General features: G+C 61.8%; 1 protein-coding gene across 1 annotated transcript; it reads right to left on the reverse strand.

Moving 5' to 3' along the window:
* Positions 1–926: 926 nt before the first annotated feature.
* On the reverse strand, positions 927–15,242 carry TFEB (transcription factor EB). Its single transcript, NM_001030922.1, is given in 10 exon segments — positions 927–3,049; positions 3,391–3,538; positions 3,675–3,750; positions 4,058–4,114; positions 4,402–4,466; positions 4,468–4,523; positions 5,236–5,316; positions 5,389–5,643; positions 5,715–5,953; positions 15,087–15,242. Coding segments are annotated over 9 exon segments (1,368 nt in total). The 5' UTR covers positions 5,910–5,953; positions 15,087–15,242; the 3' UTR covers positions 927–2,614.
* Between the last annotated feature and the right edge of the window lie 1,041 nt (positions 15,243–16,283).

A 16,283-nucleotide genomic window follows, 5' to 3' on the forward strand; every position in this document is an offset into this window, starting at 1 on the left:
GTTCTGTTAATTGGAAGGAGGGTTAAGAATCTGCAAGGTCGTTTCAATCTACATCTGACCTTCAGAGTAATCCTCTATGCCAACACCAGAGCATGTCATTAAAATGAGGCCCTCTACCATATCCCGGCATCCCTTTATTCTCTCCTTGTGCACATTAATTGCTCATAAGTTGATTTGATCTCCCTATTCTGCAAGAAGTAAATTGCCCTCTTATTTCGCCATTTTCATCCTGTTTTCTTAATTAGGCCCTTAAAAATCTCTAGGGCCTCAGCCGGGCCGCGGGCCTCATCCTGGGAATAAATTTTGATCTCCGCCTGATAAAGAGTGAGCAAACCCAGAGATGGAACAATGTCACCCCCCCCCCCCCCCCAACGCTATTCTCCTGACATGAAAAGGCTATCAGTTTTTCTCTGTGTTAATATAGGAAATCATTCACACTTCAGGCGTTGTTCTCCATTTAGTGCTCCGCTCCCCAGACAAATCAGGGTGGGTCTTTCTTTCCAACTCTCTGAACCCCCCTCACCCCCCCCCGACTCCTCTCTCACTTTTCCCCTTTTCCCTTTAATGAAGTTTCCAAGATCAGCCCCTGCGATTTTCCACCCTGGGAAGTCTATTTTAAGGCAGGATTTCTTTGTATTTCTCTTTCCCTGTGTGTGTGTGTGTGTGTGCTTAACCCAACAGCAGTGGGAGCAGAGGGGACTGCACATCACACCCACAGGGTACCCCCACCCAACCCCCACCCACCACCACACGTGCCCGCCTTTCCCAAGGCTCTAATTAACCAGCAGGATGCTAATTGGAGGTCCAGCACCCAACACGCAGCACCCCAAAATCCAACCCTAGGAGAGATGGGGACGCAGCACCAGTGCAACTGCAGGAGCACAGCTCTGAGTGCCCCCAGAAGAAACAGCCACGATGCTCCAGTATGTTGTAAATAAATATATTTTAATGATTCTTCTTCCATTCCAGTTCATTCTTTTATACATTTCTTTATAAAACAGTAGTAAATTTTTTTTTAATCAGAGCACAGTGCATTAAAAAATAAAACAAAACAAAAACAAAAACAAAAAAAAAACCTCCAAAAAGATTTAAAAAATAACAATAATCCACAGCTGCTTGCTCACGCACTGGGAGATGCCCCCCAGCAGCACCAGGGCCCGGTGCAGCCATCCTGGAGGACACTGTCTCATCCTGGAGGGCATCATGGCATCCCGGAGGACCGTCCCATCCTGGAGGACCATCGTCCTGTCCTGGAGGACCACTGTTCCATCCTGGAGGACACTGTCTAAGCCTGGTGGACCACTGTCCCATCCTGGAGGAGCTCTGTCTTTGCAGGCACTAACGGCAGTGATGCCCAAAGGCCTCCGGTGAACACACGGGGCGAAACGGCCCCAGCTCTGCTGGCCCCTGCCAGCCGTGCTGCCATCTCCCCTCTGCCCCTTCCCACCGCTCCCCCCACCCTCCACACTTCCCCGCACCCTCCACAGACACCTCTCCTGCATCCCTCGGGGGCTGCCTCACATATCCCTTCCCCACCTCACCCCACCGTTCCCCACCCTCAGTGTGGAGCAGGGCACGCACTGACCCCCATCCCCACACAGGTTCCTGCTCTGCAACACCCAACCTCCCTCAGCCCCACAGCGCTGCGCCGTGATGGGGCACTGCACAGGGCTCTTTCCCCGGCGCTCCCCTTTGGGCTTCACAAATCAGTGCAGTATTTTCACTCTGAGCTGCTCCCCCTCGCACCCCCAGCTCCCCTCCTGCTGCCAGGGAAGCAATGACCCACATCCCACAGCCCCATGGGTGAGGCTGGGGGCACACTGCCAACAGCGGGACAAGCAGCGATGCTCAGGTTTAGCAATGGGCACAGACCGCCCCTGGCACTGCTGCCATGCTGATGCAGGGCAGGACATCAGCTCTCAGCACGCACCCAAAGAATCGCCATCAAAACCACGTGCCGCTCCCCAGCTCAGAGCATAGCGTGGTGTTTCAGGGCAGAGGCACTTCTGTGGGGTGGAGGAGGATGGACATGGTGCTGCCGGACCTCCAGGACACCGAAGCAACAAAATTCAATAGGACATCCCCTCTCGTGCCCCGGGAATTTGCTTGCTCCACTGGAGCACCACTTCTCCCCACTGCCCTGGAGAGGCACTGGCAGGAGGAGACCCAGCAGGGAAGTGACACTGTGACAAAGCCATCGGTGGCACTGCAGGGGAATACTGGGAGGGGGCAGCGAGGCAGAGAGCTGTGAGCATCACACCCAGGACGTGGAGCTCCGTGCTCCGAGCCCTGCACAGGGAGCACAGTGGGGACGCGTTGGGAGGCGAAGCAGCCGAGATCATGCTGCCTGGCTGGGAAAGCTGCAACCAGGCCAACGCCACGGCAAGCCAAGAAGGTCAGCTCCAGCTCTGGGCAACAAAAAAGCTTGCAAAAGACATGGTGGTACCCGGCGAGCCTTGAAGCGAGACCCCCGTTGCATAGAGAAAATGTACTCCTATGTAGATTCAAGTGCTCAGCAGGACGGGCTCCTCCCCCGGGAGGAAGAGTGCCCTGTGACTTCACTAACCAAACTTGAAGGCCCAGTCCTCGCCCCCAGCGCGGGCGCAGCTCCTCGTCACAGCATGTCTGCGTCCTCCATGCTGAAGCTGCTCCGGCGACTGCTGGCCTTGGAGGCCTCGGGGGACACGGCCGAGAACAGGGGGTCAGAGGCCAGGGGCAGCATGGTGTCCTGCAGCAGCATCAAGTCCAGCTCCTTCTTGGATAGGGAAGGGAAGGAAGCGCCGTGGCTGGGCTCCAGGCTGTCCGGGAAGCTCTGGGAGCCGTCATCGAAGCTCAGGCTGTGGCTAAAGTCCAGCTGGTGGTAGGGGGACTGCGGCGGCGGAGGCAGCACTGGCTGTGACTCGGGGTCCGGGGGGGGCAGCAGTGGCTCCAGCATCCCCTCATCTGCACCGGCCTCTTGCTTGACCACCTGCTGAGCCAGCTCGGCCACGTTGACCCCTGAGGGCGAGGAGGTGGGCAGCCCGTGCACGCGCGCCTGCATCTCCAGCTCCTGCAACAAAGCACTTCGGTGGGACACGGCACGCAAGGACAGAGCATATGGGCATGTGGTGCTCAGGGACACAGCACGCAGGGACACAGTAGGGGAGCATCCACGGAGGCAGCAGGGAAGGAGGAAGGCACAGAAACTGAAGAGAAAAGAGGACAGAGGAACCGTGGAGCTCATGGGGACGGAGCCTAAAGAAAAGGCTGGAACGCCCCTGCAGAGCTGGGCAATGCCCACAGCAGGTGCCTGGTGACCTGTCAGCCTAAGAGGGGAGAGAGCCTGGCACGGCAGATTGAAATACTTCAGAGGCTGGAGAAAGCACGAGGGAAGAGCAGAAGGAAACTCACCTGGATGCGGAGCAGCAGCTGCTTGTTTGTCATCTCCAACCGCCGAGAGTGGTTCTCCAGGTCTCGCGACCTCTGCAGGTCCTTCTGCATCCTCTTGATGTAGTCCACAGAAGCTTTCAGGATCGTCCCTTTGTTCCAGCGCACGTCCCTGTGGTGCAGGATGGAAAAAGAGCTTGGCACCTGCCACTGCTTGCTCCCCAAAATAGCACCTCCTGCCAGAGGGCGAGGAGCAAGCCCACGATGCCCACTGCTATCCCAGACCTCCAGAAACTAGGGATACATACAGGTCATTGGCCTTGGGGATCAGCATCCCCAGCTCCTTGATGCGGTCGTTGATGTTAAACCTTCGCCGCCTCTCAACTGCGGAGCGAGAAGAGAGGAGAGCAGTAAGGAGGTGGGAGCACCTCAATGCCCTCCAGTCTGGCTCCCACCCCAGTCCACTGCCCGTCCAACCTTCCCCCCGTGTTAAGAGGAACAACAACAGTGAGCCCTCTGCGCCATGACTGCTTTGCAGAGCTGGGAAAGAGGTGGCCATGGGGGTACCTCCCTTAGGGTGAGATGGGACAGGAAGGGGACCCAGCTTGGAGAGAGGAGCAAGGGGGAAGAAGAGTGCCGAGGTCAGAGAGGGAACACCATGCCACCCATGGGCAGCCAGCACCCAACTCACTCAGGTTGTGATTGTCTTTCTTCTGGCGCTCCTTTGCCAGGGCTCGGCTCTCAGCATCTGCAATGGAGGCCCACAGTGTCACCCGGAGGGAATGAGGCTGCCCCATCAGCATCCCGCAGAGCCATCCTCTGCACCCACATGGACAGGGTAGCCCTGGCCAGCCACAGTCTTTGCTGCCTCTGCACCTCCCCACCGTGCTCTGGGGCCAGGGACTAAACCCGGTGCTGGGGACATACGTAGGGATGGGGACATACCCAGATCTGGGGATAGAGAAGGGGATGAGGACATGCCCAGGTCTGGGGACACAGAAGGGGATGAGGACATACCCAGGTCTGGGGACGTACCTGTCAGCTCTCTCTTCTGGGTGAGCTCGGCGGGGCAGGAGCTGCTGGTGACACCAACGAGAGAAGGCGGTCACCTGGGGGTCCCCACTATAGACATTCATGTGACTGCTGGACATCGGCAGCTGAAAACCAAAGGGACAGGCGGGTAAGTTCCATCTGGGTCCAGGAGACAGACCCAGCTGTGGGATCGGGGTTCAAGCCCAGCTCCTCGGCTTCTGGGACGCAAGTGCACAGATGAGGCAGCTCTAATTGCCTTCCTGGGCCCTTGAAATAGTTATAATCAGAGCAGCAAAGAGAAACAGGACTTCAAAGGGCGCAGCTGGTGCCCTCCCACAGCCACTATCCCAAATGGGACAGATGAATCACAGCTGAGGAGGGCCCAGCAGGACGAGCCCCACGTCACTGGCACCACTGCCGGACAGACCTGACCAGGGCTGAGACACAGCGAGCTGCAGAGCCCTCCTGACCCCGCACACCCCCCATGCTCCCCTCCTGCCTTTCTAGTATTTTATAAGGGCTGCAAACTGTCATTAAAGAGGAGCAGAAGCTGAAGAACTGGCCCTGGTGGCTGCAGAAGGATGATATCCCGGCCTCCCTTCCCAGCCCCGTGTCAATGGGGCCATCCCACCGCTCCCACCCCTCCCCTGGGGGTGAGCCAGCCCTGATTCCCACTGCCCACTGGCACAATGGCACGTGGGGCAGCAGTGCCGAGGGGACGAGGGCTGCTCTGTGTGCGTGACTTCGTGCTGGGATGAGAGCAGCCACGAGCTCCAGCACTGCTGCAGGGTCAGGGCTGGAGGAAAGACCACCTCTGTGCCACCCCCCTGGACTCACTGTGTTGGGCATGTGGACTTCGGGGTTCATATAGCCCAGAACATCATCCAGGCGCATGATGTCATCGATGACCTCATCAAACTGAAAGGGAAAGGCGTCAGGCTGTCAGTGGGCTTCTCTGGGGCGGCTGTGCCCCCGGCAGCCCCTCCTCACCTCCCGCTCAGGGTTGGAGCCGATGTTGAGCATGGCCATGGGGCTGTTGGGTGCGCTGTTGCCCGCCGAGGAGGACATGACGTGGCCGGGCCGGACACTGGGGGACACAGCTGGGGGTGGCTTTGGCGAGTGGCTGGCGGGGCTGACGTGGGCAGCAAACTTGTTCCCATAGGTCTCGGAGAGATACGCCTGAACCTTCTTATCCCGCGACTTCTGCAGGTGGTAGGTGGTGGGGTTCTCCAGGTAGGACTGCACCTGCATGGGGACAACCCGTCAGCATCCCCGCACACCAGAGGGTCCCCGCATCCACCCTCCCAACACCATACCTTGAGGACCTCTCCAGGCACGGGCGGTGGGGACTGGTAATGGATGGGGGTGTTGATGGCAGGGCTGGAGGCCACAGGCATGCGCTGCTGCTGCATGTAGTTCATCATCAGCTGCTGCTGCGCGCGCTCCCGCTCGGCCTCCTGCTGTGCTTGCTGCTTCATCAGCTCCATCCGCAGCCCGATGCGGGACGCCATGGTGCAGTGGGGCAGTGGGACACAGGCCAGGCACGGAGGTGACCCTACAAGGGGGGAGGGGAGAACACCGCCCATCAGGAATGGTGGAAGGGAAACTGAGGCGCAGGGAGGGAGCGGGCATGCCCCGTGTGCTCTGCCTGACCTGCAGGAGCAGTCCTGCATCCAACTTCACTACATCGGGGCAACAGAGCCTCCAGTCTGCACACTGCCATCGGGGCGCCGAGCACCGCCTGAACGCGGGTGAGTCATATGGCCCTAATGACAGACAGCTCTGCCTGCAGCTGCCCGGGCACAGCGAGGGAGGAGGGGACAGGGCACATGGGGACAGCCTGGAAGAGATGGAGCATGGCGGGTCTCTGCACCCAGGATGCTCAGATGGGCATCTGCAGGAGCTCGCTCTGAGCCACCAACCCTGAAACACAGCACAAAGCAAGAGCAACAAGCCAGGCACCAGGAGCAGCCCAAATCAGAAGAAGAAAGCGAAGGAGGGCTGGGCAGAGAAGGCAGCGCGGTGCCAGGCACTGCAGCCAGCAGCACGGGCAAACAACGTGGCTTTGTGCGGGGCCGGCACGCGAGCGGGTGTGGGGAGACACAGCACAGCCCTTGTTCCCCTGTACAAAGGGGATGGCGGCCCGGGGAGGGCTGGGCACAGGGCTGCTGGGACAAGGGGACAGCCGTGGGGTGAGGGGACAGCTGCACGACGCCCTGTCTGGGCCGGGAAGCACTGCAAACCATGGGGCCAGGTTGCAACGTGGGGCTGAGATGGGGGCACGGAGCTGCTGTGTGGGACTGGGGCTGCACAGAGTCCCCATCCCCTCTCACGGCACACAGAGCACAGCCAGGCACCCAGGCTCTGGTTTACAGCCAGTCAGATCTGGAGGGCTCTGCTGTATAAATACAATGCATAATTGCAGACAAAGGGGGCACGACTGGGGACAACACACCAGGGCTTCGGAGAGGCATCTGATACGCGGTGCCACACAATATCCTAAGGGGGAAATTAAATCAAGCCAGCATGGACAGAAATACGATTACATGGATCAAGAGCCAGCTATTGAACGACAAGAGGAAGGTAATTAATTAGACATGGTGGCCCATCCAAAGGGGGATGGGAGAAGAGGAGCCTGGGACGGGCATCAGATGGAGCTTCGGAGCAGGAGGACGTGGGACGAGCAGCAGTCCCATAGAGGCCAGTGGGAGCCACAGGGGCCATGGGACAGCCTGCAGTAAGCAACATGAGGCAGAGGGGACACACCACAGCTCACGCACACAGGAGACACCATAACCCCAAATGCTGAGTGCAGGGCAAGAAGGAAAGGCCTCAGAGGGCAGCCAGGACTTTGGGTAACCCATCCAAACAGGCAGAGCTGGAGGGGGAAAAGCACTGTCCCCAGACAATGGTGTTTTCTGGGATGTGTTAGCACCAGGGGACGGCCGGGTAGGATTTCAAGGGGAACCTTTGGGATCATCCACCCTTTTCCAAGCAAACAGCTCCACGTGGCCCCACGCCCCAGCAAGCTGCATCCTTGGCTGGGAGTGGAGCAACAGCGCAGGGAGGGCAGCAGCAGGAAGGTGATCAACAAGCAGCCAGCACCTCGGGCACCGGGAAACTGTGTGCAGGGCAAGCACAGCCACCTTCCTCAGAGCCCTCTGACGCTCCCGGGGCGCTTCTCAGAAAGGTGCAGCCAGCACGGCAGGCAGGAGGCTGCCACCCATGGCACAGCACTGTCAGCCCACAGCACCGCTCATCCCATAGCACTGCTCACCCCACAACACTGCTCACCCCACGGCAGACACCGCTCCCCCCATCCTGCCGGGCTGCAGGACCCCCCTAGCTTGCCCCTTTGTAGGCACTGGGGGCAATGGGAGCAAAAAGCGCTCCTTGTCCCTCTGTGAAAGCCCCACATCTGTAGAGAAGGGATGGGGAATGTGGTCAGAATGGGGGCTCTGCCCCAGGCAAGCAATAAGGAGAGGGGTGGGAAATTAGGTCAGGTTTAAAATAACCCATTGGGTTCTGCTTGACTTCACCCCTCCGGAGCAGCCGACAGCTTCTGCTTTCACTCTGAATCAGCCCCGGTGGGAGCCCAGAGCAGGAGGGAGACAGCGGGGTGGGACAGGGACTGAGGCAGCACTGCAGGGCTGGCACTGCCCAGCACCCACCCCAGGGACACCTCTCACCCTGGGGACGCATCCTGCCTCAGTTGGACCGTATCTGGGATTCCTTGTTATTCCAGGGAAGGCAAAAGGTGTTGGCATCCAGGAAGAAGCGTGCCCGGTGCTTGCAGGCACTGTTCCACTGTCCCAGCCCAGCCGTGCATGGAGGGGACCCCACGGGCCGGGTGAGGATCTGTCTCCATGCATGGCCCCAATGTGCCCAGCTGTGGAACACCGGGGTGTGTGCAGGCACTGCTCGGGGCAGCGCACATCGCTCACCGAGTGGAGAGCAGAGCCAGGGATGGAAAGGGACGGGGGGGGGCACAAGGAGCAGCAGGGGTGGAGAGATGGCCGGGGGGAAACACAGGGAGGGCTATGGGGAACACACCGCCCTGCGAGGTGCACAGCAGAGTTGCACCACAGGGAGACATAACCCGTGCCGCCCCAGGGGTCTCCTCGGGGGACAAGCAGAGCCCCACGCTGCCGCAGCACTGCACCCCAATGGCTGAGAAGCTTTCAGTGCTCAAAAACCACGTGTGTAGGTGAGGACGGATTTCAGGGTAGTGCGCCTCGGCTCCCAGCCCCAAAAGCAGCAGGGACAGAGCAGGGGGATCTCTCTCCCTTCCGAGCACCTCCGGCGCGCCGCAGCAGCACGGTTATTTCTGGCCCTTCCGTGCTTCTCCTCCCAGGGTGTTATTTCAGCAGCCTGCCCCTCCCTCACCCCGGCAGCACTCAGGAACCACTGAGGCCGGAGCTGCCCCGGTGACACCGACCCTGCGGCACTGTGCGCAGCCCCAGCGCTGCCCTTTGGCCCCTCAGCGGGCTGCAGCCGGTGCAGACAACAGCTGATAAAGGAGCCGGCATCGGCTGCTCAGCAACTGCTGCGCACTCGGCCGTGCCACCCCAGTGCAGCTCCACACCACACACAGGGGACACACACGGCCAGGGGCACCTGATCCCAGCACCGCACTGCTGCCCGTCCCCCACCCCATCGCCCCCTCCCCAAGTGCACCTCTGGGTTCAGGTGTGCCCAGATGGCAAAGTGAAGCAGCTTAAGTAGCAGGGATTAAAAATAAGATGTGCCATAGGGCAGCTTTCAGATGCAGCCCCTGGCAGGATCACACTGCCCTCTGCAGCAAAGCAGCACCCATGCTGCCAGCAGTGCATGCAGCAAGCACAGCATCTCCTCCTCTGCTCGCAGCAGGAAAGTGGAGGAGCAGAGGGAGCAATGCTGCACAGCTGTACCCCTCTGCCTCAGCGCAGAGCCTGGCATGCAGGCAGCCCCGGCCCTGGGCAGTCAGGGGGGTGAGCAGCCCCCCAGCCCCGTGCTGCTCCACTGACAAGCATGAGGGCTGAGAAAAGGAAATGGGGAAGGAAGAAGTGAAAGCAGCTCCACTTCTTGCTGTGGGTGCCCGCTGAGCCTTCCTTCCTGGTTCTGATTTTTCAAATGCAGCGGTGTGGGGCAGACGTGGGGGGCAGCAGGCAAGGAACCCCCCTACACGCCCCAGTCTGACCCCACGGCAGCACTGCAGGTAATGTGGGGGGGGGCACGGCGCTGCTCGGCCCCCACTGGGATGCGCTCCTGCAGCACTCGGCGCTCCCTGCTCCCACCCCACAGCTTTGCTCCAGCCTTGTTCCGGGTGCAGAGTGGCAATGACGGCACTCAGCCGATGCAGCACCCGCACAGCCGCCAAGGCCAGGTGGGAAGGGGACACGCATTACCTGGGTAGGGGGCGATGGGGGGGCTTAGGGGATCTCCGGGCACAAGGGCCGGCCGGTCACAGCTGCTCCGCGCTCCTCCCTGCCCTGCCTGGCTCCGTGGTTCCTCATTTTTTGGACCCTGCTTTTAACGCGACAGCAGCACAGGCGGAGGAAGTTGCAAAAAAGGCCCCGGAGCCGCTCGCTGTGCTCACTGCTGCGCTGCAGTCAGCAATCCCACCAGGGCAGGGAGGGACAAAAATAGACGCAGCCACCGCCGCCCGCTGTCGGCTCTGCCCCACGCAGCCCCTCGGGTGACATCCACTCCTGCAAGCACAGACGCAGGGACAGACGCTGCTGCTGTCCCTCTGAGGGATGGGCACTGGGGGTCCCCCTCCCCACCAAACACTGCACCAGGACGGCCCTGCCACTGCCACCAGCCAGCACGGCGGTGACAAAGCTGGAGGTCGACAAGGAGGCATGGGTGATGCCCCACAGCCCCTCCTGCAAAGCCTCCTGGCGCCACCTCCCCTTTGTGTTGACAGCACCCATGGAGCTGCATTCCAACGTGTGACTAGCTGCAGCTCCAGCATCCCCATCAGCCCTATGGGACGCTGCTCATGCTCCTCCCTGCAGCCCCATGGGCGAGCCCCCAGGGAGACCGTGTCACCCCCCATGCCATGCTGCCAGCAATGCAGGCTGGCACCTGGCTGCTGCCATACAGCTGGGACTGGCCCGCTGCCTCCCCTCACCCCAGCTTGGCCGCATGGCTGCTGTTGGGTTGGGTGACACCTGGTGGGAGGAAAGTTGGGGCCCTCCGTCTTCATCAGCACACGGAGGAGCGCAGCTGTGCTCTGTGTGACCCCGGGATGGGGTCTGGGGGTGGCACCGCGAGGGTGGAACTCTCCATCCTTGGAGACTTGCAGTGCTCAAACCACACTCAGCACTGAGCAGGCCGATCCGGCACCAGCACAGCTCTGCTTGGGGCTGACCCAAAGGTCCCGGGGTCCCATCCAGCCCTCGAGGTTGAGGATGAGAGGTAAGAAGGGGGAGCAGCGCCATCCCCACAGTGCAGCAGTGCCCTCGGAGACGGAGCAGCAGGTGGACGGCGGAGCCCCGGCCCCAGCACGCAGCCCTGAAAGGGAGAAGGCAAAGGGGGGAACTTGGCACATCGCACCCGGAGTCAGTTGACAACGCCAGCGAGCAACTGAGTCACCAGCACTGTTTTTAGCCCCGGCATTTCAGCAATGTGGACCACGGCGCTGTTAACAGGCGCGTGGGTCAGAGGCCAAATGTTTTCCCTTCCATGCGTTAAATGCTGCTCTTGGAAGCAGCCCAGATATTTAGTGCAGTAAAAACATTAACGGAGCTGTGGGTGACAGCGGCACCCCAGGAGCCCCCACCCCAGCGGGGAGGTGTCAGGGAACGAAAAGCATCGGTGTCTGAGCCGGGGCTGCGCATCCCCCATCACAGCAAGGCTGAGGTGGCCCCAAGGACGCTCGCGGAAGCTGCGTTCCCACCTGGACATGCAGTCAACCCTTATGGGGTTAACAACAAAGCCCTGCTCCTCCACCCCAAAAGGCTCAAGGCGGCACCGGGACAGCGGTTGGCACAACAGGACCGTCCCTGCGGGCACTGCCGGGACCTCACCGCTGCCTCCAAAGCAGAGCCAAAGCTGCAGGAGTGCAGCACTGATTGAAACATCACTGTCCGACTGACCGCCGTGGGAATTCACAGCCCGCCCGTGCACAGCCCGAGCCGACAAGTTCCTGCCCTCCCCTCCCACCCCATCCGAGCAGGGAGGCGATTAAAAATAAAAGCATTAATGGGCAGAAGGACATTCCGAGGGTGAGGATGAGCCAACAGCAGCGCCCGGCACCGCCCGGGCTGAGCGATCCATCCGCAGCGGAGAGGGGAGAGCAGAGTGACCTTGGGGAGGCCCCGGGGTGGGGGTGGAGGACAGGAGACACCGTGCTGCACAAAGCAGAGCAGAGCCCGTCCTGGGGGGCCCCGCACAACCGCGGGGTGCTGCTGCCTTGGGGTTACTTGGTAAAGTGCACCAATAAGCAATAAGGGAACCGGGCAGCACACTGCTGTCCCCATTCCATACCTCGGGGCTCACGCAGAGCAGACGCGACGCGCCACCTTCCCAGACCCCACATGGCAGGGCTGCCCCGAGCCCACCGCAGTGCCGGGAGTGGAGTGACTGCACCTTCAGCGCCCCCCGGGCACTGCCAGCCCACCCCCAGCCCTCCTCCCCCACCCCGGCTCCCAGGGGGAACATTTATAAATACGCCACGTCCCTCCCGGAGCCGCGTCCCGGAGCCTCATGTAACCATACCGGTCGCCCCACGCCGCGGCCACCCCGGCCCCAGAGCTGCAGCTGTTCTCCGGCCCCAGCAATAAACACGACAGGGACAGCGTGTGCCGTGTCCTGCCCGGGGCCCGGGGCTCTCCCCGCTGCCAGCCCCGCTCACAGCCGCTCACCGCAGCAGAAACGTGGGCCCCACAAAGGTCACACGCGGAGCCCCGGCGTGAAGGCAGCCCTGTCCTGCAGCAACGCGGCCGGGAGCGCTTTCTCAGCCCCACACCGCGGTCACACCGGTTTGGGCACGGAGCAGCTGAGAGGCGCTGCCTGAGCAGGCCGGGTTTATCCGGGCGAGATCTTTGCCTGCAGCGCGAGCGGGGAGCTGCAGCCCATGGCCTGGAGCGGGGAGCGGAGCAGCGCCGGCACACAGCCCGCTGCACCCTCCTCACCCTGTGCTATTCCTCCTCGGCCTGTGCCAAAGCCACCATCCCCTGAGACAGCCCATCCCCGAGCATCCGACATCAGGAACAGCACCCTGCTCCCGGGGCCCCCGCTCCCATGCTGCTCCCATCCTGCTCCCATCCTGCTCCCATCCTGCTCCCACCGCCCGGCCGTGCATTCCGGCACCCAGGAGGCAGAGCAGCAGCTGCACAAACTGCACCTGAGGCTCAGCCCCGTGCCAAGAGGGGAATTTACAACCGAGGTGTCCCCAGCACAGTGCTGCAGCGGGATGGGGAGAGGAGCGGGGCGAGGGGAGAGGGCACAGCCAGCAGGAAGAGCACTTCTTCACCGCCTTCAGCTCCACGGCTGCTCATGCAAGAAGTAAATCACTTTCATTAATGCCACGCACACGGAATGGCAGCGAAAAAAGGGCGACGTCGGGGCCTTTCAGGTTTATCCGCTGACAAAGCTGCACTGATTGAACTACAGGAGATCTCAGGCTGCGGGGCGCGGGGAGGGACAACACCCCGGTGAGTGGGGTGACACACATCGCGCCCCGGCGGCACAGGGAAGGCTGTCGGGACCGGCAAAGGGATGCAGATGTGTCACTGACAGCTGCTGGACGCCCCGTGCCGGGATGCACACTGTCAGCCCCCACAGCAAATGGGGGGGGGGGGGGGGGACGATGCAGCCACCGCGGGTCAGCATCGCAGCACCGTGAGCTGTGGCCAGCGGGCTGCCGAGAGGACAGTGCCCACGTGGGGACAGCAATGCACACAGCGAGACCTCCCAGAGCTGCGGGGCGGGCGCTGCTGCACGCAGTGTGCCTGTATTTTTGGGGGGTGCGGCTCCGCCGTGCTCTGCCCAGCCCCAGAGGTGCCCCGCTGTGATGCGCCACCGCTCTGCACACCTGAGGTCCCCCCGCTGTGCTGACAGCACCGCGGAAGCCTCAGCACGGCGGAGGACGCGTGCCGCCGGCAGCTCGCAGCGCCAAAAGGAAAGAACGCGCCGGCGGTGCGGCCGTGCCCCAAAACGCCCGGATATGGGGTCACCCCGCCCCGACCCCACCCCGAGCGGTTTCCTCCTGATAAGGGCGGGAGGCGACGGCGCATCCCTCCGAAAACAGCGGGGTCAGCACGTGCTGCTCACCGCCACGCGGTGCTCCGAGCCCCCCCCGCACAGCCCACGCCCCGCAGGGTGCCCCCCCAGCACCGTGCAGAGTCCCACCCCGCAGAGCTCAGCACAGGGCCCCATTCCCAGAGCTCAGCAGTGTGTGTGTCCCCTCCCGAAGCTCAGCAATAGGGTCCCACGCCACGGAGCTCAGTGCGGCCCCCACACACACATCAGCACAGCGGGTCTCCTCCCCCCACCCCCAAGCTCAGCACAACGTGTCCCCTCCCAGAGCTCGGCACAGGGTCCCACTCCCCATAGCTCAGCACAGGGTCCCCTCCCAGAACTCAGTACAGTGTGGTGTCCCCCCCGGGGCTCAGCACAGCGTGTCCCACTCCTCAAAACTCAGCACTCAGCACAGTGCCCCCCCGGAGCTCAGCGCGGTCGTAACCAGTTCAGTTCATGCTCACCCCCCCCCCCCCCCCCCCCACCGCGCGGCCCCGCAGCGGAGCAGCCGTGCGTGCAGCCGTGCAGCCATGGCAGGGGAGAGCGAAACGGAGGGGGGCGGAAAGGTGGGGGGGGGGAGGGAGGGAAGGGGGGAAACCCTCTCAAAAAAATCCGCTGTGCAAACTGCCCCGGCCCCCCCCGGGCAGGGAACGGCGCACCGCAGCGCTTCCCGCAGCCCCGCCCGTCCGGCCCCGCACGGCGTTATTTATTTATGTCGGCACAGCCCGACAATAACCGCCACATTTTCGCCCTTTTTCTTCTTTTTTTTTTTTTTTTAACCGAGGAAATTCCCCCCCCCTCCCCCCCCCTCCCCCGACTCAGCGGGGCTGTCGCAATCCTTCCCGCTCTACGAATACAGCAGAGGGGACCGCAGCCCTCTGTGTGTTTACACCCCCCCCCTCGTCCCCCCCATAAAGCGCTGTGACCCCGGGGGGGCCGCCCTCTGCCCCCCCCCCCCCCCATCATCCCGGGAGGGATTCGACCCCCAAAACTCCGAGCGGTCCCGTGCGGGGGGGGCACCGCGGGCCGAGCATCTGTGCCTCAGTTTCCCTATGTGTGTGTATGGGGGGTGGGGGGGGACGACGGGGGGCCACCGACGTGCACGAAGCGCAACCCCTCCCCCCACACCCCCCATTAAAAATAAAGCGATGGTGCGGCCCCGCGAGAGCGTTATGGAAACGGCGGCTGCTCCCCCGTTGTTATTTAAAGAGAAGGAGAAATAAGGGGGGGGGGGGGTTGAAAAATAAACATAAAAAATAAATATTTTATATATATATACATACATACATACATATATATACGTGTATATATATATAAATATATATGTATATAACCTATGTATGTGTTATATTATAAGCAAACCGGGACGAAACAAACCAGAACGGGTTCGCTCCCGCGCTGGGGAGCACAGCCCCCCCCTCCCCCACCGCCCCCTCCCGCACCCCAACCCCGCAACTCACCCCGCGGCTGCGGGCGGAGGGAACGCGGAACCCCGCGGGGCGGCAGCGCGGGGCGGCCCGGCCCGGCTCTGCTCGGATCCGCTCGGCTCTGCCCGGCCCGGCCCGGTCCCGCTGCCGGCCGCGGCCTCCGCTGCTCCCGTGCCAAAGGAGGGCAGCACTGCCCGCCCGGCCCGGCCCGGCCCGGCTCAGCACGGCCCGCTCCGCAGCACGCCGGGAGCTGTAGTCCGGAGCGGGGCAGGGCTGCCTGCCGGGACTTGTAGTCCCCGTCGCGGCCACAGCGGCGGCGTTATGCGGGCGATTTCCTGCCGAACGTCGGGTTTCCCAGGCGTGCCGCTCCGTGCGCCGCGACTGTGCAGCTCCTTGCACCAGGGTTGTGCAGCTCCTTGCACCAGGGTTGTGCAGCTCCTTGCACGGCACCGTGCAGCTCTTTGCACTAGCTCCTTGCACCAGGGTTGTGCGGTTCCTTGCAAATTACCGTGCGTCTCCTTAACGCCAGCTCTTTGCACCAGGATTGTGCATCTCCTTGCCCCAGGATTGTGCAGCTCTTTCCACCAGGATTGTGCAGCTCTTTCCACCAGGGTTGTGCAGCTCTTTGCACGGTACCGTGCAGCTCCCTGCATCGGGATTGCTCAACTTCTTGCACCGGTGCTTATTGCAGCCCTGGGGGATTAGCAGTGAGACACAGAGGGCAGTGGGGAGGAACAGCAGTGCGTCCCTGCCTGAGGCACGGGGCTGTTCGAGATCCTCGAGGAGGAGATGCCCCAACGCTGCAGAGCTTCAGTGTGAGATGAGCTGTGCAGGTGCTCTGCAGCAGAGAGCAGGGACCCCCCAGGGCTGCCAGCACCTCCCAACCCACAGCCAGGAGCTCCCCAGGCACAGAGCAGTTTGCAAGGAGCAGACTGAAGAGGAGGAGACACGCTGCAGAAGCTGGCCACCATCTGACCAGGATATGGGTGTTGGACCACAGGTGATGGGAGCCTTTGGTGCTGCACCCCCTGTGCATCCTTTACATGAAGGTTCTGGCCTTTCCCAGCCCATGGCACACAATATATTGCATCCAATTCCCAGCTGCACTGCTGGCACGAACCAGATTTTAGCTGCCCAATTGCAACCACTCGACCACCTCCAAAAGAAAAAAAAAAAGACCCTTTGATTCACTGCAGCTCCAAATCACACCGGGGATGCTCAGGTCGTGCA

Source organism: Gallus gallus, chromosome 26 (assembly GCF_016699485.2).
Source record: "Gallus gallus isolate bGalGal1 chromosome 26, bGalGal1.mat.broiler.GRCg7b, whole genome shotgun sequence".
NCBI classification, from domain to species: domain Eukaryota; kingdom Metazoa; phylum Chordata; class Aves; order Galliformes; family Phasianidae; genus Gallus; species Gallus gallus.